At 35.9% G+C, this 23,011-nt stretch overlaps 1 protein-coding gene across 6 annotated transcripts in view; it reads right to left on the bottom strand.

The window, feature by feature from the left end:
• Positions 1-23,011, bottom strand: part of LOC109030046 (protein lap4) — a 219,768-nt gene that overhangs the window by 22,030 nt on the left and 174,727 nt on the right. For 4 of the 6 annotated variants that reach the window (XM_019040792.2, XM_019040793.2, XM_019040794.2 and 1 more), the window contains exons 15-25: positions 21,751-21,918; positions 19,439-19,535; positions 18,552-18,730; positions 17,576-17,719; positions 16,768-16,929; positions 15,826-15,966; positions 14,987-15,067; positions 13,236-13,589; positions 8,621-8,902; positions 6,105-6,446; positions 5,314-5,475 (exon numbers count right to left, since the gene is read on the bottom strand). In XM_019040792.2, the coding sequence (XP_018896337.2) occupies positions 5,314-5,475; positions 6,105-6,446; positions 8,621-8,902; positions 13,236-13,589; positions 14,987-15,067; positions 15,826-15,966; positions 16,768-16,929; positions 17,576-17,719; positions 18,552-18,730; positions 19,439-19,535; positions 21,751-21,918 (2,112 nt within the window). The remainder of the gene's footprint in view (positions 1-5,313; positions 5,476-6,104; positions 6,447-8,620; positions 8,903-13,235; positions 13,590-14,986; positions 15,068-15,825; positions 15,967-16,767; positions 16,930-17,575; positions 17,720-18,551; positions 18,731-19,438; positions 19,536-21,750; positions 21,919-23,011) is intronic. The other 2 variants (XM_019040795.2, XM_019040796.2) reach the window with 2 other exon arrangements.

The following is a 23,011-nucleotide window of genomic DNA, read 5'->3' as shown; positions in this document are numbered from 1 at the left end:
GTTTCTCAACTTTGTGAGATTTTTCGGACTCAATCCGAGATTTCTCTTTTAAAAAAGTTATTTTCTCTGTACAAAATTCAGCAGCAAACTGTGCTGTTGGTAATAGTTACTTTTTATTTAATCCAAGCAATTGATAATTTCCAATTCAGGCACGGATAAGTCTGATGCTTCTGTTCCAAACAGTTCCAAAACCGTGTTAGTGATACATGGAAAACAGTGAGGATTGCTCTCATACGAAGAAGACACACAAATAAGTAATGAATAGTTGAAACCAGAGGAATACTTTCTACTTTGAAGAGAATGTAAATCTCATGATGCGTCCAAGATTATACTGTTCGAGCATAGCTTACAATCAGCAAGATACATTTTCCTCGTCCTATGCACTCTCTCTTGCAAAAAAAATGGTTCATATGTCTTCTTTAAGAAACTCGACTTGAAACGGGTACAAAATTCAAACTTAATAACCATGTAAGAGCTACACCTCCTCATATCAAGGTCATTTCACAAAATTGATTTACAGCAAATTCCAGTGGTGTAAAGAGGAGAGATGTTAGTGCTTGGTGAGCTGATTCAAAATATGTCCTTCACAACACAGGGTATTGGTCTAAAAAATTAAGCAACTGAAGTCAAAATGTAAAATGTATCAGAATTCACAGTATTACTTTAGTTCCCTCTGTTTTCCTCTCATGTTTCTTTCTGAATTTTTGTTTTGTTTTTTTTTGTGTGTATGTGTTTGTGTAAGTGGGAGAAAAAATTCAGTATTCAGATCATTTAGGTGACTAAAACTTAAGACATTTACTGGTTTTTGCTATATAAATCCAGACGTCCCCCTCGGGGTCTATCTTGGTTGTTCCCATCAAACTGAAGTTTCTCTGTCCTCACGGCAATTTTTTATTGTATTAGAATGGCTGGAATATGTTGCAGTAATTTTCCTGATTAACTTGTGGTTTGATCTTTTTGAGAGTAATGAAGGGTAGTTACTTCTAAAGACGAATTGTAGCTGCGGCAATACTTAGGGGGAAAAATATTATGTAACTGCGCTTGACTGCTTACTGCTAACAATAGAAAAAATACCGAAAAAAATTTGAAAGGCATGCAGAAACACAAGAAAAGTTACCACACAGATCAAAAGCAAACAAAAACAAAAACAAAATACAACATGCATCTAATTGGTCAAGACAAAAGTTAAAGGTTAAAATCCTGGAAGACTGAGAGTTATGAGGAAATTAGGCAGGGCTAGACTAGTTTAGATTTGGGCACAGTCTCATTTAAAAAGTATGCATTGATCATAGAATCGACTTCGGTGCTGATCTCTCAGCGAGTCAATGGCATTTTAGTACAGAAATGGGGGAAAACTTACTTGAAGCAAAGAGAGAGTTTCCATAGTTCTATCATGTTGTGATTCCCAGATAACTGAAACTTATGAACTTCCAGGAAATTATGTGCCGATGAAAATAAAGGTTCACTCAGGGACAATGACAATATTTGATCTAATCCATCGTTTCAATTTTGTTTCTTTCCTTCTGATCTATACTTATTGCTTAGGTTTTTTTTGGTATCTTCTCCTTGTCCTTGTATTTTTCTTTCTCACAGGTAGATTTCTCAGTTGCAGCTATTGGGAATGATTGCTGATAAAGAATATCCATAGACGCACCTCGCATTCACAAAAAGAAGCATGGATAGACTAAGGCAAGGAGCAAATTCAGAGGTACTGAAGCGATTCCCTTTCTATAATTAGAGAGGACTTATTGACTTAATTGACAAACACAACATGGACATTGAAGAAACCATTAGAATGACTATTTCTATACAGCCTATTTCACTGTTCCGGTCAATTGTTTCAGTAATTTTCACTCTATCTTTGACAGGCTTTGTAAAAATAAGATAAAAATGGGGGAAGGGGAAAATGATTATGATAAGCAGGGGTTAAGGTGATTCGATGGACGCCATATTTTGTGTCAGAACGGCATGCAATATCACATCCATTGGTTCCATTTTTTTTTATACTCGTCATTTTTCTCCAATTTTGAGATCGCAATTCTGTTGTCAGGAGACTAAAGCACTCACTTACCAATTTTAACAAAGAATTTCAACGTAATAAAAGCGTGGTTTTTTTAGAGAGAAAATATCGCATTCGAGTGCAGTTTCGATGTCAGTATCGAATGCGATGTTTTCTCTCTAAAAAAACCTTGCCTTTATTACGTTCAATTTCTTTGTCAAAATTGGTAAGTGCGAGCTTTAGTCTCCTGACAACACAATTGCAATCTCAAAATTGGAGAAAAATGACGAGTAGCTAAAAAAATGGAACCAATTGATGCGATATATCGCATGCCGTTCTGACACAAAATATGGCGTCCATCGAATCACCTTAAATGATGTGGCAGATGAGAATGTAGGATATGACAAGCACGAATGATGAAGAGCAAGGAATTTAGGCTATGCTGTTAGTAAAAATTATTCAAGCAGAGAGAGAGGTTTTGAAAACATTCGGAAAACATAACACGGAACACGTGGAAAACGTAAACTTAAAAATATATATGTCAGAAATAATTATACAATAAACTTAAGGTTTCCCTCATTTTCATTAGAACTATTTCAAGGAGGTTTTGAACTGAAGAGGAGATAGCGTTGAAAACTACTTTTAGAGATTGACTCTACTGGAAAAGATAAATAAATGCAGTTGATCCCGATGGCTTTGCAAGAGAGCATTTCATCATCCAAGAAGGAAACATTGTGCCTGGAAGTCTAATTCCTTTCTTTAATTATTCGGTGAGGTTTGTTAGGATTTGAAGGGCTTCAGAATGAACTGATTCACCCCTCTGACGACATTAACTACTTGGGATGAATTTTCTGTGACAAGACATGGAGAGGCACATTCAGCCCATTTTTTGTAAGCAGCATTGTATATTAGGCAGCACTCTGCTCCAGAGAAAAAGCCTGACTGAAGTGATCATCACTTTCTAACCACAACTTTTTTGGAGAATTCTTAAGTACTTCACACGACCTTTGACGAGGTCTTAACAAGAGAAGAAACTACATATTTTCTCGTAAAAATCTAATTTAGAAAACAATTCACATGGCTGAAAGTTCAGAAATCTACTCCTGAACAACTATTAGGTACTAACACAGGTCAAATGGAGTCATTTGTATTTTGGCCACTGACCCATGCTCATTTTAAACACTTCTATCTTGTATCACAATTCACTACCTATATCTTGTTTAGGAGTTTATTTTCAGACTTCCCATTGTGCGATTTGTTTTTCGCATGAAATTTTGAAACGATAACATGATAAGTAAAGCTTTCATTCATACCTAGTCTGGAGGCCCATACAATGTGAAAAGAAGAGCTAAAGCCTTGAGGGATGACCTTAAAGGCATTTCACAGAATTTGCCCTTCAAATATTTAAATATTAGGGTGAAAACCAAGATCAGCAAAGACTGTCTCCATTTTAATAGAAGCCTCTAATAAATATTGGAGGTAAGTAACTTTCTTGTCATTTCCAGGATGACATTTTAAAATTTCAAAATTGAATTGAGCCTAGAATCTCATGAATGTGTATACTAAACTAATTCTAGGAAGCTAATAATTGAAATTTTGCAGTCGATTTGTTTTCAAAGTTTGTTTAAAATCATCACCAAAAATGAAACTGCTCCTTTGTTTACCAGAAACTTCCATTAAAAACATGAAATCAAATAACTGACAACGACAAATAGATGCATATACAAAATAAGCAAGGCAGGAAATTATACAAGAGCAAATGGGCGCATTTAATCAGCGTCAGCTTAATTGCTTAGTTTCCTGTTTAAAAAATGGATATCTGAGAAAATTAGGCAATGTCTCATGTGCAGTGGGGATTCTTGAAAGTTGACAATACTGTTTTACCTCCATTTCAACTTATGGAAAAAATCGATTCTTAGTGACGCAGCTTGCTTTACCTAAAACCGATACATTGGATGAAATTAAATGGAGGAAGCACAGTGTTGCCAACTTGTAAAATGGCTACTGCCCATTTGATTAGGCTGATTCCGGTAAATCCGTCCAAATATACTTTCAAAAAACATAATTACTTAAATAAAAACATGAAAAATCATCTAGGAAAATCAGTTACAAAAAAATTAAAAATTCTACATCCTGATTTGAGCATCCTTTCAGTCGAGGATCAAATCAAGCGCTTCTTGAGCCAGATGGATTTACACCTCCGTTATAATGTTTTTGTAATTTACAATGCACAAGAGGAGAGGATAATATGATCAGTATGATGGAGACAGAGTGGAGGGGGAGACAAGAGACAAAACCTTAAGACACACAGACGAAGAAAAATCAAAAAAAATTATATAAAAAAAGAAAAAAACAGCAAAAAATGACGAAAGCACCAGGAGAAATTTGGTCAAGGAGAGAATATACAAAATCAAAACAACCAATTGAGAGCAGTAACCAGAAAATTGACGAAAGGTCCAAACGTCTTCTTTGAAAACATGAAATGTGCTACAAATTTCACCGAATGTAATACAGAATAGGGGAGAGGGGAGGGGTTCTTGTTTTGTAGCATTTGGATCTCAAATACTGAGGACTTTTTATTCAAAATTCAGAGGGTTAGTTGAAAGTCTAAATAGATGGTGTAACCAAAACTGAAACCAGTTACAAAAATGATGTTAAGTGAACGACATTGGCAGAGCATGAAAACAGGCTGGAGTCCTTTTGAAGCATGAAATGAAATTTGAGATGGTAGATTTATACCTTGATACTTCCACCTTTTATTCAATTATTGTTGTCTTACAAAAGTAAGTTTGAGCAGCTACAATGTGAGACAACTAACATAATCCATTTGTAAACAAAAATAAAAAGCAACTGCAATCGAAGAGATAATTTTGAAAACTTGCTATCTTGTTGCCAATGCTACTCAGAGGGAACAGTTAATCCATTTATTTGATGAAAATTAAATTATATACCCTTGTTTATCTCCAAGATTTCATTTTTAGTTACTGTCACATCTAGAAATCTATATGACTGATTCCCCTGTTGTTTCAGGAGATCTCTTGACAATCTTACTACTCAAACTTCCAAATTATGATCCAGGTTTTGAATCCCTAGAAGCCACCCTCTGCGATTGTGGAGCATCAGCCAGTTGCTTTGCTGCATGGTAACTAGAAGGGACTCCTACTTTTACTAAAATAACATATGACGACTTAAGATTTATAGTACTGAAAGAACAGAAGGACAACCTTGATAGCACTGCTCAGGAAACAGCATAATTTCAAAATTATCCATTCGGTTGTATCAGAGGTAGAGAATCATGACTTTGGTAAACTTACGTTTTCGGTGGAGTTCTGGGGTGCCAATGTGTGTTTGCTCATGACAATGGTTGTTGTCTTCAAACTGTTCCCAGACTTCGGGCCTCCAGGCGATTTCGGGTTAAGCTGCAAATCGTTGGCATCTAAAACTAACTGCTCTGCCGCTCTCACGACGTCCAATACCTACGAGGAATTGAACAAAAGTGAGATGAAAAAAAAAAAAAAAACAATGCATAAAACAGGAGATATATAGAATTTCAAAAGTCCCAAAAATCAAACCCTAATCTGGAGTATTCCTGAATAAAATCCAAATGTTGATCTTCCATGAATTATTCATCGTTTCACAACAGTGGCAAAACTAGGAGGGGTCGTGGAGTTCTCTCCCTCACTCGAAACTCCTCATAGTAAAAGCTAATATTCGATGAAGTTTGAGAAAATTTTTTCAGTTCGGAGCTCCCTTCCTCCTTCCCAACAAGAGGGTTTGGGTCTTAGTCGCTCCTCATGAAAATGTCTGGTTACAACACTACATTATTATCTTGTAACACAGATACGAAATGTTACGATCTCAAGATGTTTAATTTTTCTGGGAACGCAACTTGTCTGCTGCCACTCTACAAATGATGACCCTACAGTACCTGGTACTATGCTTTAACTGTTCGATTTTTAAATGCAACTTAATAAAAGCCACTCTCTTAAAAAATTCTCTGCCAGGACTGAAGTTTTATCTCCTTTGGATGGTCAAAAATATAAGTTAAAAGAGGGAAATAAGAGATCAAGTTTGAGGTTACATCAAAGCAGCCTTGACTACTCACAGCAGACTCTTTGTTCTCGATGATAGAGTTAGTAGGTGTAGGTTCAGGGCACGGGCTTTTTTCGCAAGCAATTTCTTCTGTTGCCGGAGGAGGTTTTGGCTTTGGAAGCAGCTGCGGTTTTGCGAATGTCTTAGGTGGTATTTGAGGTTTTGGCGGTGGCTGAGTAGGAAGTTGGGGTAGCGACTGATCAGCAGCTGGAGTCGGCGATTGAGCTGTTGGCTGAGATGGCAACTGTACTTCTGAACATGACTCAGGCTGCGGTTTGGACGGAGGAGTGATTTCAGTAGGTGATTCGATCACTTTCTGTTTGCTTTCATCAGGATTTTCAATTTTGGTTCCCTCCTGTAACATAAATGTGCGACAAGCCCCCCTGTTAAGTTCGTTTCAAGGATTTGTTTTCGCCATTCTTTCCTTAAAACTAAGGAGAGCTCCTTGTTGTGAGAAAAGCACAGGAAGAAATTCACCGATTTACAGCTTATAACAGTTCTGTGGTCTTTTGAATACCCAGATTGATAAAACTGAAGTTCATCAAGATGCACAAAATTCCAGGCTGAACTTTTTTTGTCCATCTTAAACAAGTTGCCGGTGATTTGAATTGTTTATCAAGTCATACACTGGATTTCTGATTACTGATGGTCATAGAAGATGATCAGATTGATTCAAGATGATTTGCAATTTTTCAAAAACTAAGGAGCTTACTGTTTTTTCAGAAATTTTACACAAACTACTTGAATCAGGTTTCATGGAAACAAGGATGTACTGGTGCAGTTGAGACTCCTGAACACACAGAAGTGAAAAATGTGAAATTAAAGGCTAAAATCTTCTCCAACATTAGTTGTCAAAAGTGAACATTGTTTACGAGAAAGTGATTTAGCAAAGCAAACGTCAATAATGAAAATACTTTCACCAGAGGACCCTTGACAGGGTAAGCTAGAACCAAGACTTCCGTGAAAATCATGGCAAAAATGAAAAAATGTATCATGTATACTGAAATATCTGCAAGGTAGGAGGAAAAAAATTTAGAGCACTTCAAAACAAGCATATCAAACTGGAAGCAGATATTACAGATTTTTAGCTATGGTCTGTTTCACAGTGACCGCAGAAAGCAAAGCAGGACCAAAACATGGTGTAAGAAGCCTTTTAACGATGAAAAATCATCGACAGTGCACACATGGTATTGAATGTTTAAGCCAGTTAAATTTCAGTGAGCTGAAAAAGTGAATTTAAAAGGGAAAGGAAGAAAAAATTCACCATCTGATTGGAAAAAAAATGTCTGCGCACGAAGCTGAAGTGTGTGAAAAATATGCAAACGCAGGCAAGATAATTGAAACCACAATTAAATAGTTGTAATTTTGTTCTTTTTTATAATATGCTATGAATGAAAAAAGTAAAAAATAAGCAGAAATGGAAGAGAAGATAGTGCCTTCAACCACTGCACTATGATAAGTTTTGCATTGTGATTAAAGTTTTTGATCCAAAACAAATATGTAGACTACGAACACCGACACTTCAAATATAAGAAAAACGCAACACTTGGACCACCCAAAAATTAAACCATGGTAGTAAATTTGATGATGCTATCAATTTAGAATGAAATAAAATAAACTCTTGAAAAAAATCCTAAGGAGCCAATCAACTGATAGTCACATACAATAGGGTGTATATATAAAAAAAAAAAAAAAAAAAAAAAAATCTTGAAAAAAGGCGAAAAAAAAAACCGGATCATATACATTTGACAGCTTAGTTACACAGATAGTGCGCAAAACCAGGGATTTTTTGTGGAGCGATAAAATCTACACAGTAAACAAATTGGCCCCCTTTTTTTACAACTTTGGTGAATAATCTACGGTACATTTTCTACACTCACCAAACTGAATTCATACTCAGATCTACATCGTGAAAGAAAAGCACTTCAGGAAATGGGTCGGTGTGAAAAAAGAGGTGCGTGGTATATACAAGGGTGTATGAACTGCTCATCTGGAAATCATTACTAAAAGCTTTCTTGCTTTTCCAAATTTCATTTCTTGTCTTCGTTACACCTAGCAGACTGCCAGACCAATATCAATGATTTTTCAATGATGAGCTTGGCTGTGTCCTTTTCAAACGGTAATAGAGATTCGCACTACTACGAATCACTTTTCTAAGCAGATAACACCAATTGAGGGTTCGGTCTGACAAAATCTAGGGGGGACCTGCGGTATGTTCACAAAAATATTTCATCTTGATTATCTTCTGCTCTTAATTTTCATTTAATGGCCTTTTTTTATTGATTTCTGAACTAGGGTGTCATCTATGCTTAGTGAAACGATTTAAACTATTAAACATTGATGGCCTAAAGATTTACAAGGAGCAAATTGGCAAGTTTTTGTCTCAGGGGAGGGGGAATTCAGGAGAGTGAGAGAAGATAGTGAGCTTAGCAATCATTTAAAAGAAAGGAGAAAGAGGTTTGAGTGAGCGCTTTCAAAGAGATATTGAGAGTGAGGTAGAGACGACAGTCTGGAGGACAAATAACAAACCTTAATAGGAACGGGTTTGGCTAGTTTATTTTCAGTAACTCGCGTGACAACAGTTTCCGTCAAGGTACTTTTAGTGATAGTTTCGGTCACTTTTCCGAGAGCCGTTGGAGCTTCGGGGAAGACAATGCCATTCAAATGAGGATCAGGCTGTTTTATCGTTAGGGATACCAGTTTCCCGTGATCATCCGACTTCTCAGTCGATGGTGGATGGTGGTAGAGGAAATGGGGTGGAATCATTGCTTGGAATTCTTCGTTTGTAATTGGTTTGGGTGGATGGTGATCCTGAATTCAACCACAATTCAAAACGTGAGAGTTCAAAAATGTTAGGGTAAGTTGCTGAAATAACTACAATAAATTAAGGTTCAACTACAACCTGATAAAAGAAAAACTAAAACAGGGACTTAAGTCTTGCTACTACTCTCTTACACTTACTGAGTGAGAGCTGCCATAATTTGAATTGAGCGTTATGAAAACTGGGCTTGGAAAAAGTCAAAATGCCTTACCCTCCCCTTCCTTCAAAAAAAGTCACCTAACGCGGATCGCAGTAAAAATTTTCCCACCCTTAGGAGCGTTGTTGGGAATTTCCGGCAGAAATGTACTTTCCTAAAAACTTTGATAGAATAAGACACACACATCCACACAAAACAAATGCACGGTAGTCACTCAAACTTCAAGACGTCAGGGAGAATTTCTAAGAACTCTTGAATGGTTTTCTGACATTCAACCTTCCAGGCAAATTCTGATTCATTCAAGTAGGATAACTATTAAACAATACACAGGCAAATTTTGATCCATTCAAGTAAGAAAAATATAACTCAATACACAATAGAGTTTGATTTTGTTATTCCTGACTAAAATTAAGAAAAAACTCAGGTGCTACAGCTACAAAAATTTCCTTTCGACGCATCATCTCATTTATACGGATTTCCCACACCCCAAACTAACACCAGTATTCTTTGAAGGATTAACATTTTCGCCATGCGTATCCAAGTGAGGAAGATTTGAGTTCAGTTTCAACCACCAAATTTTCTAGCTAGCGTAGAGCGCCTAAAGCCAACTACCACCACACTGGACAAACAAGTGGAAAAATGAAAAATGTGAAAAAAAGAAGAATTAGCAGTCTTTAGCTGTTGGTCCAATATTTTTCTTAAGGACCCAGGCACCAAAATCCAAATTTTCAGAAAAACAGGACAAAGTGTGCCAATTGGCGTCCGTTTAACTTTTTATGTAGCCTTTAAAAATGTATTCATCAAATGTATACATGTTTTTGTTCACTAAATTTTTCAATGCTTTAAGTAACACATCACAGGGAAAGAAATGAATTTTTCGTCAGACCCTGTTTTCCTTTGAAATTACACAGCCGGAGGGTACAAGCTACAGCCAAAACCTCTCATAATTTGAGAAAGTCAGAAAACCAAACCATGATTTCATAAAACCAGCTGAGAACATACGAGACAATGCAACAAGATAATTGTGTACTGGTGGTTGTATAATAGTAACATCATTCAAACAGGCTTTACTCGTTGAATTGTAAAGACATAATATTTAAAAAATTGTTCGCTTTGAGCAAAGTTATGATCACAAAAGCAGTCTGTGCAATGAGAGCGTGATATCCCACAAAAAATAAGCAGATCATTCTTCCCTGGGCACAGAAATTAATGCATGGTTTTCAGTCTGAGCAAGAAGATCTTGAGGCATCATCATCATCTCATCTGATAAGAGAACTGATCAGTTTTTACACTGCTTTCTTCAAATAAATGCGTCAACCACTGAAATATACATGAAGCAAAAAAGCCTTTTGTCTGAGCACTTTAAAATTTCACAAGGAAAATCAGCAGAGGATATATTCTGCGTGGTGATTCCTCAATTCATTCAGTTTGTTAGAGTGAAAGATTGACCTGTTGGTTCAAGGATCTCTAACTTTTACAAAAAAGAATTTATGAATTTTCTTAAGGAAATTGTCCAGCTAAAAATAGGGTAGTTATTGACTAACTTGAAATTTAAACAGACAGGGATGAACAAAATGTAGCAAATTTTTGATTTTCCAACTGCCAATCATAGTACGATAGTCCTGTTTCAGCACTTTAGTTTATTTTTTCTGTGTTTCTTCAAATTTTGAAGTAAACTTTGCTATGGAAACCTCTTCGGGTTTACTGATACATTTTAGCAAAAAAATTCAAAGCAACAAATTGACAATATAATGACATAAAAGTTGCTTACTCGTAAATAAAACCATAGGTTCAACTCTCATTCAACCAAAAATCAGACAAAGAATCACTTCGAAATTGTCAAAGAGAATATGTCGAACACATGAATACTCAGGATTGAAATTTGACTATAAAATGACCTTGAATTCTGGAATTCACCTCCTTTGAAAAAAAGACGATTATAGGAATGAGGATGGAGAAGCAAGAAACCAAAGCTGACAAGAAAAAATGCTCTTCACAATGATGACAGAAAAAAAGAATTGCTTGATTACTAAGCAAGAAAAATGAAAAACTCCAATAAACTTAAACAAACCCTGGTTGAATTGACTGATTAAAAAGAAAAAAATTAAAAGATACGTAAGATTATAAATGCCTCTGGTTTCCTTCCCTGAATAAATAGTAGCAAGGGTAGGACAGACTTAAGGACAAGTTCTAAGACTGAGAACAACTTGATACACTCAGAATGATACAAACTTTAAAAGCGGAGACTGAAAGGCTAAAATGTTAGAATACTTCTTCACAAGAATAGGTAAAATCTATCACCAAAGTTAAGATGTGAGTGGAAAATCTACCATTATTATCACTGTTTTACATGGATAATCGTCCAATCGACTGCATTAGAATGGATAAGTTCTACCCGTTCATTACTCTTTAGCACAGTTAAGACAATACTTTTAGTTGAGAATTGTATATTCAAAAAAGGAATGTATTACACAATCTCTGTAATTTTTATTTTTCTGATATGTGACCATCTGCAAGAAAAGAGACCTAAGAGCAAAGACAAAATTTTCAGATGAGGTATTCTTGACAAATTCATGAAAGAAAAGTAGTATAATACTTTGATTTTTCATACAAAGAACAGTTTGATAACCCAAAGCAAAAAATATAGCAGTTTAGTTCATTTTAAAATCAGTGGAGTAAATGAGATCGCATTTCAACCAGACACATTTGAGTCCTTGATGAAGGTATTTAAATCAGAGGGAACTATCTCTACTGTGACAAGGGGCTTTGTCATGTATATAATCTCATGGGTCACAATGCCCAAGTCAAAATGAAACATTTTTTTTTTGTTATCAAAATAGCTATCCCCTAAAACTGTGAATTTTGAACAAAACATTTGAAATTACTCTGCCGTGATAGCGAAGAGAGCCGTAAGTTCAAAATTTTCAAAATCGAGTTTTCTTTAAAATTCGTCTAAACTCTTTTAGATGCAATTACTGAGATAACTAAAATAGCAAAATTCACCCTAATTTAATGAAAACGAGACGTATGAAAAAGCCGTAAGTGCACAAAAAATGACATAGTTTTTTTCAAGACAGCCGTAGGTGCATGAGAGCAATGAAAACAGTGCTTTCAAGAGGAATGCCGTCCTCATCTGCCGATTTCTAACCTGAAAATGTGTTTGTTGTGTGTCCAACACGCTACCACAAAAGCACGCAGAAGATAGCACTTATGGCTTTCTTGCCAAATACTAACCTAACATGAAACTGAATTTTACATTTTTCATGTACTTTAAAATAAAATAGGTCGAGTTTTAATCCCCCATATGAGAGTCTATCGAATGATTGGTTGCGATTTGACAAAGAACGGAGGCTTCTTTTAATAAAATGTTCCACTCAGAAGCTTCTGGGCCCATTTTCTCAAGACTTCATTTTTGCACTTAAGGCTCTCTTCGCTATCACAGCAGTACTATTCCACCTGTTTCAACATTTTTGGTTCCATGGCCTTTTTTCTTGAGGACAGTCACAATATGCTAAAAATTTCCCATGAACACACAAAAAACCCCGAAGTCCCAGAAAGTATAGCTCTCATTTCTAAAAAAAAATTGTTTGATGGCATGCCTATTTCCCCCACTTTCAAACAGTACTTCGAATACTTTCGTGTTTCTCTATAAAAATTCTCAAGATTGATTGTCAATGTTTGACGCTTGAGTAATACTGAGGGACTATTCTAAACTGGTGCCAATCTTGGAAAATGAGGTATTTCAAAGATTCTTCATGGACCCATACTTTTTCCTCGGTGGCCGTTCAAAAATTGTGTCCGATTAAAATTAAGAATTTCAGACACCCCCTTCCTTCCTTTGCTACACACCTGTGTTAAAGGTCTGTACCCCCCCCCCCCCCCGGCAAATTTTGACACATTTAGCTTCATTCTCCCCCTGTATCACCTGAAAAGATGGCTTTTTTTGTAGTTTGAATAACCTTGTCAAAATTTTTTAAAAAATTGGCGCTTTGTAGCAATTTTTAAATGATGTCATGCAATACCAGACCTACTCCCTCCCTCAGAACTTTGCGTAATTGAAAGACAGTCCCTTACAGCTTCAATGAAGACAGTTTCCTTGAACCAAAACAAATCACATTTTGACCTACACAGCAATGAGCAATAAGCGGATCCCATCCACCATTTACCTGTATCTCAGAATCGGCGTCAATGGACGAGGATGGGGTCAACTTCCTTGGCGCAGGTTTCGGAGGTGGAATGGGGCTGGCTTCCTTGGAAACAGGTGAGCTGACTGCGGATCTGATGCCTGTATATGAAGGACGGTTTGCCATGTAACTGTTAGCGCTGTACAGGCTGGTGTATGGTTTTGGGACCCCGAACACTTTTGGTGACTTCTCTGGTCCAGGACTTTGCGTTGGGGTGCTTTGGCCCTTCGGTACAGCCACCTCTCGCTCAGCGACTATCCTGATGTGTCGTTCCAGTCCTGTCAGCATTGTTACGGCTTGGTCATGCCTGGCACCTTCAAGATCGATACCGTTTATCTGCAATCCATCAATGCAAGGGTAAGGTTTCGGATGGATAAGTTGTGAGGATAATAATCAAACAATATTGAGCAAGACAAATTTGATTATGGAGCAGGTATTGAAAAAAATAAAAAAACGCTGGTGCTTAAGGTTTTTAATTGACTAAACAATACTTTTTATTTGTAGATACAACGGTTCTACTGAATATCTTACTATATTATAAAAGCCCTAAAATTGTCAAGATCTGTTCCGCGGTGTCCTGAAGTTACCGCTAGGGCGAGAGTATGGAAATTTTACAGAGTTGTGACACCTTATGTGCTGTAGCACGGCGCGATCTCCTTTTTTTGAATTTTTCATTTTTAGCCGAGTTATTGCATAAAATCTGCAAATCTTTTTTTGCCCATTTCGTGACTAATATTGATCCTATGAACTTGAAATTCGTCATGATGAAGGAGCGAGCTGAAATGGATATGCTGAAGCTTTTTGTCCATATAATGTTCACAATTGGTCAAGTTATCGCGAAAAATCTAAAAAATTCACCGCGTCTATGTCAAGGTGTACAGAGCATACCGTGGAAGTCTCAACAAAGACCTTTCTACCCACTGATGCAGCTTTATACGCACTTGTGCACCTCGAAGTCCGATTTTTGAAATTTTCACCCACACCAGAGTAATTACCTTTCATCCAAATTTGCTAAATTGGGACAAATAATGTGGTTGTCAGATTGCGCAGAAATAACACGGATTCTCTTTGAAGACAAATGAGCGTTTTTGATATTTTTTGGGACAGACGGCAGCGTCCTAAAAAACCCATAAAACTCTCCCGCGACAGTTTATGAGCCCAGAGAGGGTCACGGTCGCCCTCCCCTGGATGTGAGCCCTGCTATGCATATATTCTTATGGGTCTCGGGGGTCATATCTTAATGCACATAGTGCCCTTTGGCAGAAATACATCCAAGTCTACGGCAGTCAATTTTAACTACGTCGATCATGACTGATCAAAAGTCAACCATCCAAAGTCAGCTGGGAACTCATTTCACCAAAATATAAAAACACTCGGGGGGCCACATGGTTCATGCCTTCGGTCCTACCCTTTCAGTTCTTGAAACTTTACGACCTGCGGGTTGGGTTGGGTTGCGGATCGGCCAGGGGGCGTAGCCCCCTAGTTGTACAATAATAAATAAACAAGGAATTTAATTTCAATCACACCATAAGAATTTCGATGCTTTTATCAAGTAGTGAATGAGTTAGTGGCAACCATTCTTTTTTAAATTCATCCAATTCAAACAACCATGCTAACATTTGAATCAAATGGTGGAAAAAGACTATGGAATTAAACGATGCTTGCAAAGATAAAAATAATTTTTAGTTTAAAACCTCTGCATTGAATGCTGAAGTTTTAATAGTTTAACTTACAGAAACAACACGGTCTCCTACTTGAAGGGTTCCATCTCTATCAGCAACACCGCCATCTGTTATTTTGGAGATGAATATTGCCTGAAAAAGAAGGCTGAAGTAAATAAATTTTTGTCATGATTATTGAATGAAGCATGACACAATATAAGATAGGAACTCCTTCATGAATTTTACGCAAGTGAAATCGTAGAATTTGGTTTCAGTTAAGTCGTTCCTCTTGTATTGCTCAACTCACAGACTATTTTAGACTCTGAATGTGTTTGCGAAACCTATTTTGTATCTAAATGCATTGGTTTAAAATTGATATGAGATAAATAAGTTTTTTTCGAGTCTTATGGTAGAATGATACTGAATTAAACAGAAAAGTTATTAAGGAATGTTGGGAAACGGTGAAACCCAAAGTGATGGGAACAGGTCTGCTTCTATTTTTTTTTTTAAAAAAAAAGGAAAAAAAAACTAGAACTTTTGTCATTACCTTTTTGAGACCTTCCTCTAGTAATGACAAAAGTCTGCTTTTTAGAAATGGTTATATGCTTTCTGGGTGTGTGTGTTTGCTGTGATTTCAAGTTCATTTTCTTACTAAAAAATTTTTACAAATAAATCGTAATACTTCAAAGTATTGTATGAGATTTCCACATTTTTTTGAGTGCTTTCGGACCTGCCTTAAAAAATAAATGCTATTTTTAGGTATTGTGGATGGTGCCTTGTGATGAACTTACCTTGTTGAGGACATGATAAGGGTCGAAACCCTATAAAAAAATATTGATATTCAGACTGTGGAAACCATAATTTCTATCATTAGCTAACCTAGGAAAATTTAGCAACACTTTAAAACTTACATCAGAGTCATCTTTAAAGGGAGGGCATCCTTTTCCTCCTGCTATACTGAAACCAAGGCCATTTTGATCTCGGAAAAGGGTAGCGTAAATTGTTTGTTTGCGCATTTCTACATCTTTCAAAGGCTCTGGAATTTTTTTCACCTGAAACACACAATTTAAATTAAATTAGTAAGTTACATAGGTATGAGAGATTCTTCACACACACGCCAAAAAAAAAAAAAAAAAAAAAAAAAAAAAAAAAAAAAAAAAAAAAAAAAAAAAAAAAAAAAAAAAATACAGTGCCAATCATTTTCAATTTCCATGTTTTCTTTATTTAATTTTTTGAATGCTACTGCCAACTACTAGTAACTACGCACAACTACTTAAAAGTACAAGAACTACTTTAACATTGAATCCAAACTTCGCAAGATGTTGAATGCTTGATATATTTATGTCAGGGTGTCTATGGAAATCCAAAAACCAAAATATGGCACTTTTATATGACTTTTTAAGACCATTTTTTGCAAACAAGTATGACTGTGAGGCTAATAAAAATGCAATCAGTACCCGCTAAAAAGTGGCTTGCCAGGCAAACATCCTACCATCATAACAACGCTGACTGGAAGTAATAATTTCAAAAAATAAAAATTATGAACTCATATGTATAAATAACAATCTATTGTTATTAGCAACTTTAGAGTACTTGGGTAAGTTGGCTGCATGACCCAGAATTTTAGCTAAAGAATCAAAAGATGAAACAAAAATATGGCAATTTTACGTGAAATTCATGAAATTATGCAACCAAGATGAAAATATGGCAATATTATAAGACTTTAAACGATTATAGGACCTGCAGACACCGTGCAAGTGAAAGAACAAAACCGTTTTCTCTCAGTTCCCTTCCGGAGTAAAGTTCCTTGAAAGTATCAAAGTTTGCAACAGGAAAAATGCTGACAAATGTACCTTATTTAAGGAATCTGCATGATTCGGAGCAGTCGATTCAGGACCAGAAGTGACGACAGAATTATGAGACGTTCTGCTGGGTGCTCGACTGGTGGTAACAGAGGAATTTGCTGAGTCGACATCTTTTGTTGTGCTTCCTCCATTTTTAGAATTAAAATCAGTCTGAAATACAAAACAAAATAATATTTTGAATTGGATTTAGTGTATTGTATCCCTATGATTATGCTGTGAACAGGTTATCTGCACAACATGTACGACTGAATTGCTTTTGTTTTTACACTGTTGGAACAAATTCGAGAATTTTCCCTGATCTGCATACTTTATTTCTGCATGCTCTTATTTTTTTAACTAAGTATAATTTGTCATAATGATGACAGATTTCATGACATGAACATAAAGTTCCAAAAGTTAAATGATTTAAAATGAGAGAAAACTATAAAGGAGGAACTTGACTTGTGTTTGAGTTTTCTATTCTTCTCAAAGAACCTTAATGCATATGTATGATACATTTACCAGGATTGATGATAGTTTCCTTATTGCGCAGATTTTTGAGAGATTTTTCAAACTTTGTCCTGCCTTGGCACATGGAAAGCAAAAACTAAAGTTAATAATGAAATCATTCAAGCAGCCAAGGTTATTAATTTTTTCCTTGTACTTCCTGTGGCCTGTAAAGATTTTCTGTGGTTCTGGGTTTTCCTCCAAAATTCCTGGTTTATTGCGAATTTCCTTCCTACAAAAAAATTCCTGTGATTTTCCTTTAGATGAGGACCCCTTTTTTTATGGGAAAGAAACGTGAAGAAATTAAAACCTTTGAGGGAGTCTGCATGACAGGTACTTCACGTATGATATCAAAAGTTAATGTTTGACCAGCGGATCGCAGCACTTCTACTGCTGTATAGTGGTCTGCTTTCACTAAGGAATGACCATTCACAGCTAGCAGTTTATCACCGACCTGGAACATAAAGCAAAAAAGATGCAACATAACCGAGGATATTTGAAAAAATAACAGTAAAAGAATTTTCAAAATTTAAACCATCAAGGGTATGCAAAATTTCTTTGTTTTTAAATTCTCTGAATTTTTATGCTTTTCCCCACCCTAAAAATTCGAAATTCCCTAACTTCCGAACTTAACTCCAAACTAAATTTTTGCTTCATTTCACTTTGCTAATTTTTGCTAAACTTTGGACAAAATTTCCACTTCTAGGAATTCAAATTACAGGAAAAGATCCTTGGGAATTGTTCTGACTCTTTTAAATAACGGTGCCAGCTGAAGTCTTTGAACGTGTGCCCTCTTGATAGGATTCAATGACTTTTCCTACAATTTCTCTGATTTTTCCTGACCTTTCCAGGTTGCCATGTATTACCTAACTTAGCAGGTTTTCTAGACTAACGGAAACTCTGCTATCCCATAATTAGATACAAAATGTGAGATTGCAACACACTGAAAAAACAGGGTGTCTACATGCTTGGGGGAAAATATTCCCTGAATTTTCCACGTTCTTCCTGACCAACATAATAAGAATTCCCTGATTTTTCACAAAAACAATTAGTAAATGTAGAGCTGAAAATAATCGATTTTTGGCAAATTTTTTAATTCCACTGCAAATGATAGAACAAATTCACCTGTTTTCTTCGTCTGTGAATCATCTCCCTCCACCATGGTTTCTTACCTCATAAGCTGAACTAAAAGAAATTCTGTCATTCCATTTCAAGAATTCGAAATGTTATTTTAGAGCCTTGTAACAACTTGTGACAAGGAAGCGCAGTAAACATTTCATACATACCCTGACGTCTGATTTATGGGCAAGTCCACCTTCTGTTACTCTGGAGATAAATATGCCATCATCATTGCCTACAAACGGAGTTGAGCCGACACCACCAGCTATGGATAGACCTAATCCAGTGGAGCCTTTTTCAATTTCAATTCTTATCCTTTCTAATCTTGTTTCGCCGGTGCAAGAATCTATAAAAATCAAAAATAATTAGAGCTGGAAATCTAATGAGCTAAGCAAATCACATATAGATCTAATTTTCAAAGAAGGAAGAAAAGAAGTAGGTGGCTGATGTATTTTTGGTTACGGGATGGTAGAATAATGCTGGGACCACACTATTCTGCAGGAAAATTAAAGCAAAATAAATCCAAAAACGAACATAGGAGTCACAAAATGAACTCTAATGAGATTCCGTGCAAGACCAAGGAGCAAAACTGACACTTTTGTGACTCTGACACTATTTTATATGAGTTTTCTGGCTTCAACTTTCCTACAGAGCCGATTGGGCCGCTTTGGGACTATTCTACCAACCTGGTACTTGCACTAATCAGCCAAATTTTTAGTGGTTCTTTTTTTCTTGTCTATATTTTTTAGATTATTCAGTTTTATATTTTAAAAAAAACCCACTCTTCAAAAATTTCTGTGTGTAATTTGTCAAAACCTTTGTCTCCGAGACCGTGAAAACTCATGTTGTATCATGTAAAATTGATAATTTTTTAAAGACAGACAAATCTATGTTTTGTCGGTAAAATTCGTCATTGTTACTTTAACATTAATAAAACCACCATTGAGATTTGAACAATAGTTCCAATAAAAGAGCTGTATCTTAACTCTGAAATAAAATAAAATTACCTTCCGGAGTTGAAAATGGCTCTTATTTTTAAGAAAAAAAACTATACCTTGCGTATCCCCGTTGACAGGCTGAACAGTCGGATTTGAGTTTGATGCCTTTTTATGATCATCGATATCTGTGGAAGCTGGCTGCTTTTTAAGAACCTGAATAAAGAAACCATTACAATGAATAAAAGAATTATTTGCCAAAATATCATAGCCCTCGAATAACTGAGGAAAAAATTGAAGGCTTCAGTCATGACCATTCAATTGGTTAAATTGTGATTAAGATTAAGAAATTTAAAGAGGGCATGCATTATGTGCTGAAAAAATTATAATTGGTTGGAGGAAATAAAATACGTTGTTTCTATTGAATATCGTCAGGTTGAACTGAAAAAGTTCTACCAACATTATTCCTAGCACTAATCTTAAGAGATCGGTTCTGTTTGTAACACATGGCGAGACATTTATACCATTGCTTTTATGAATGCACAGAGGAATGAAGAATGACTACTTGGGTATGTACATTACATTAAACTACATTACATTACTCTGTGATGAGTACTACTTCAAATCATTAAGACTTACTTTGAAAGCATAATATGTACATCGTTAAATGACCATTGGCTTTTGAAACATTTGTATGCATTTAATAAAAGGCGTGTACGTAATTTCAGTGACACAAAAATGCCTACTTATTCATGCAATGGACCAGTAGATAAGTGTAATTTGACAACTATATAACATGTTTTCTCCTCAATACTTAGTACAGAAAAGAAATTCAAGTTTAAAATGCAACCCATCAGTGAATACTTGGTGTACGGTGTCAAAAGAAAACCACAAAACTATTCAATTGCCTGCACTGTCATTCGCAATAATTTTGAAAGGTTTATAACATAGCATAAAAGTTGCTTTCACAGCGCTCTCTGGCACTCTTAGGCCAGGTTCATACCATGAAAATTGTTAGCTATATTTTTGACGAATGTTTTTATATGACTGATGTCTCCATTGAGTGCGTTTAGAGCCCAAATAACTATATTTCTCCGTCGATTTGAATGGTGATTCTTTCTCCTCTATGAGGCATAAGAAACTGTACAAAATGAAGCATTCTGTTACGTGTTTTTCCCACAAAATTGTATGTAAAAAGTAATTCACACAATGATGGTTTAGAAATCGACTCTTGAAGAAGATTTAAGTATTTATAATGGACATGAGTCAAATCACAAAAACGCATATGAAGTCATTTGCAAGATTCACGTGCAATTGAATCAAAATTGAGTATGCATAATAAAATTTCCCTTAAGAGTTAATCTTTGAGTTTCCTCTTTGCTTGTAAATTTCTCTCTGTGTAAATTTTGAGGAGTAAAAATACGACTGCTTTAATTCATATTTTGTGCTAGGTTCCGATACAGATGTAAAACTTACGAAGTAACCTTAGATCCAGGGTCATACATACATGATGTTATTGACCGATGTCAAGAGGCCGCATTAATGACTACTTTCTGTATGATTACCAAAATTTTTCTTTCTCAAGTCTTTCTATGCATAAAAAATTGAGGAGAAAACATAAAGTTTCAGTTCTTTCACTGTCTACTGACCAATTATTATGAGTCTCGGGTGCTAAGAAGAGATTTTGCCGACATGTAAATGAAAGCATCCACCAAAAAGAAAACCAAGAGATTTATTAGACATAGCTAAATATCCTTTATTTACAGCTAATGGGGCCGTTAAGGATTTTTTAAAATTCATCTTTTGAAACTGCGCAGAAAATGAGTAAGTTTAAAGTTTTCTGCATTGCATTGAATCAAATTTTAGAGACTACATTCTAAGTTGCCGAAAATCCAACCCCATTCAAAACAGAAAAATATCACACCGACAGATTTTGTGACCTTGCTGGCAACTTATTCTTTGGAATACTACAATGTTTTTTGTGGCAAACTCAGATTCTGATTCATCCATCGGAGTTGGAGAAGAATTTTCTCCTGAATATAGCAACTCCATACCAATGGCGATTCTTGAAGTTGGCACCACTATTTTTCCTCCATTTGAATGTATGTAAAACAATTGATTCTGATATTTTCAATAGCCTGTGTTACACTATCAAAGGTAACCATCAAAATATCAAGGTCAGGTGTTGTGATTGGCTTATTCAATGACTTGGACCAATCACAGCACTTGACCTTGACATTTTGATGGAGTATTTGGATAGTGTGACACAGGTTAATGGATTTAAATGCAGGAAAAACTGTGTTGCCAACTCGCAAAATCACCAATGTCTCCATTTACTACAACTCCTTTCCGAGGGGACAGTCATGAATAAAACTAGAGAAGAATTCTCAAACCGGCTCGCAAACAAGACAGGAAATGAGAATATACTAACACTCGCTAGTATGGCAGCCACTTTTTCATCGTCGATGTCCGGATTGGCTGAGTGGATACGCTTATTCTTAAGGTGATGCGGAGTGTCCCTCCGGTGCAACCGATTCGGTCTGTTATCCTCAAAAACCGCGGTAGTGTTAGTAACAGCGTCGAATCCAACATGCTTTTCCTACAACCATCACCAACAACATGAGCATGAGAAGCAGATAGATGCAAAATCTCACGAAATTTCCTTTTTCGCGCATTGAATCAGTTATGTTCCAAAAAAATTGGCGCCTCTTTTCCAAACAACAAAAAAGCGCAATGAAGGGTTTTATCTGTAATCCTCAATCAATCTTCGCGTTATGAAAAAAATGGGTTTCCCTAAGAAAGCCTCCTACTTGAGAGCGTACTCCTTCTTTAGTGTTCTTAAATTTGAGCAGATTTAAGTGGAATTGACCTAACTATATCAAACGTTGCCTGATTTCCTCTCATGTTTTATTTTTTCAACAGAAAAGTATCATCATTCTGACTTGAAGTGGTAGGATTATATTATTTATAAGCCAGGGGAACTATACATGGAGTTTTGAGTCCTAATGTTGCTTGGTTATCTGTTAAAAAAAAATTAATTTGAGAGAAAAGTAAGCATCATAAAATGCAGTAAGGCTCATTTCAGTTCAATCCGTCTACTTGGGTAGTTAGTAATTGAAGGAATTGGCAAATCCCATTGAATTGACAAGTGCAACAATAGCTTAACTGAGAGGAAAACTCAACACCCTTTGCCGGAGAATGAAGAATTTTCAGACGAGCTGAACTTTTATTTTCTTTCGTCAAAAGATTCTGAGTTCTTGAAGCAGCAGTAAAAATTTTTGGCACCTGCACGGAGAGAACTCAACTTGAATTTTTAAATCTCTTTGATTTGTTGAACAAAAAAGCGAAACCATGATTTTTTTTTTTTTTTTTTTTTAAGTCTCTTTCTCTAAGATAGTTTTGAAAATTGGACAAAAAACGATTTTCAATGACAAATCCTGACAAATAACTTAAAGTGATTTCTTACAAAAATTTTCCCACAAAGACAAGCTGGTTCTACACTGCCCGATTCAATTGTATTTGTCTTTAATTTTCCCGGGTCAACTTTTGCTGTTGCAGAAATTTGGGTTTATTCCATCAAATTTTCGGCTGTGGAGCTGAAAAGAGCTGCGCTATGTTCATGTAATTATTAAAAATTATCTTAAGACTTGGTGCGAGACAAAGTCTAAATTGAGACTAATTTCAGAGACAAG

The sequence above is a fragment of the Bemisia tabaci genome, chromosome 7 (genome assembly GCF_918797505.1).
Source record: "Bemisia tabaci chromosome 7, PGI_BMITA_v3".
In the NCBI taxonomy this organism is placed as follows: Eukaryota; Metazoa; Arthropoda; class Insecta; order Hemiptera; family Aleyrodidae; genus Bemisia; species Bemisia tabaci.
This window is presented reverse-complemented; position numbering and strand designations above follow the sequence as displayed.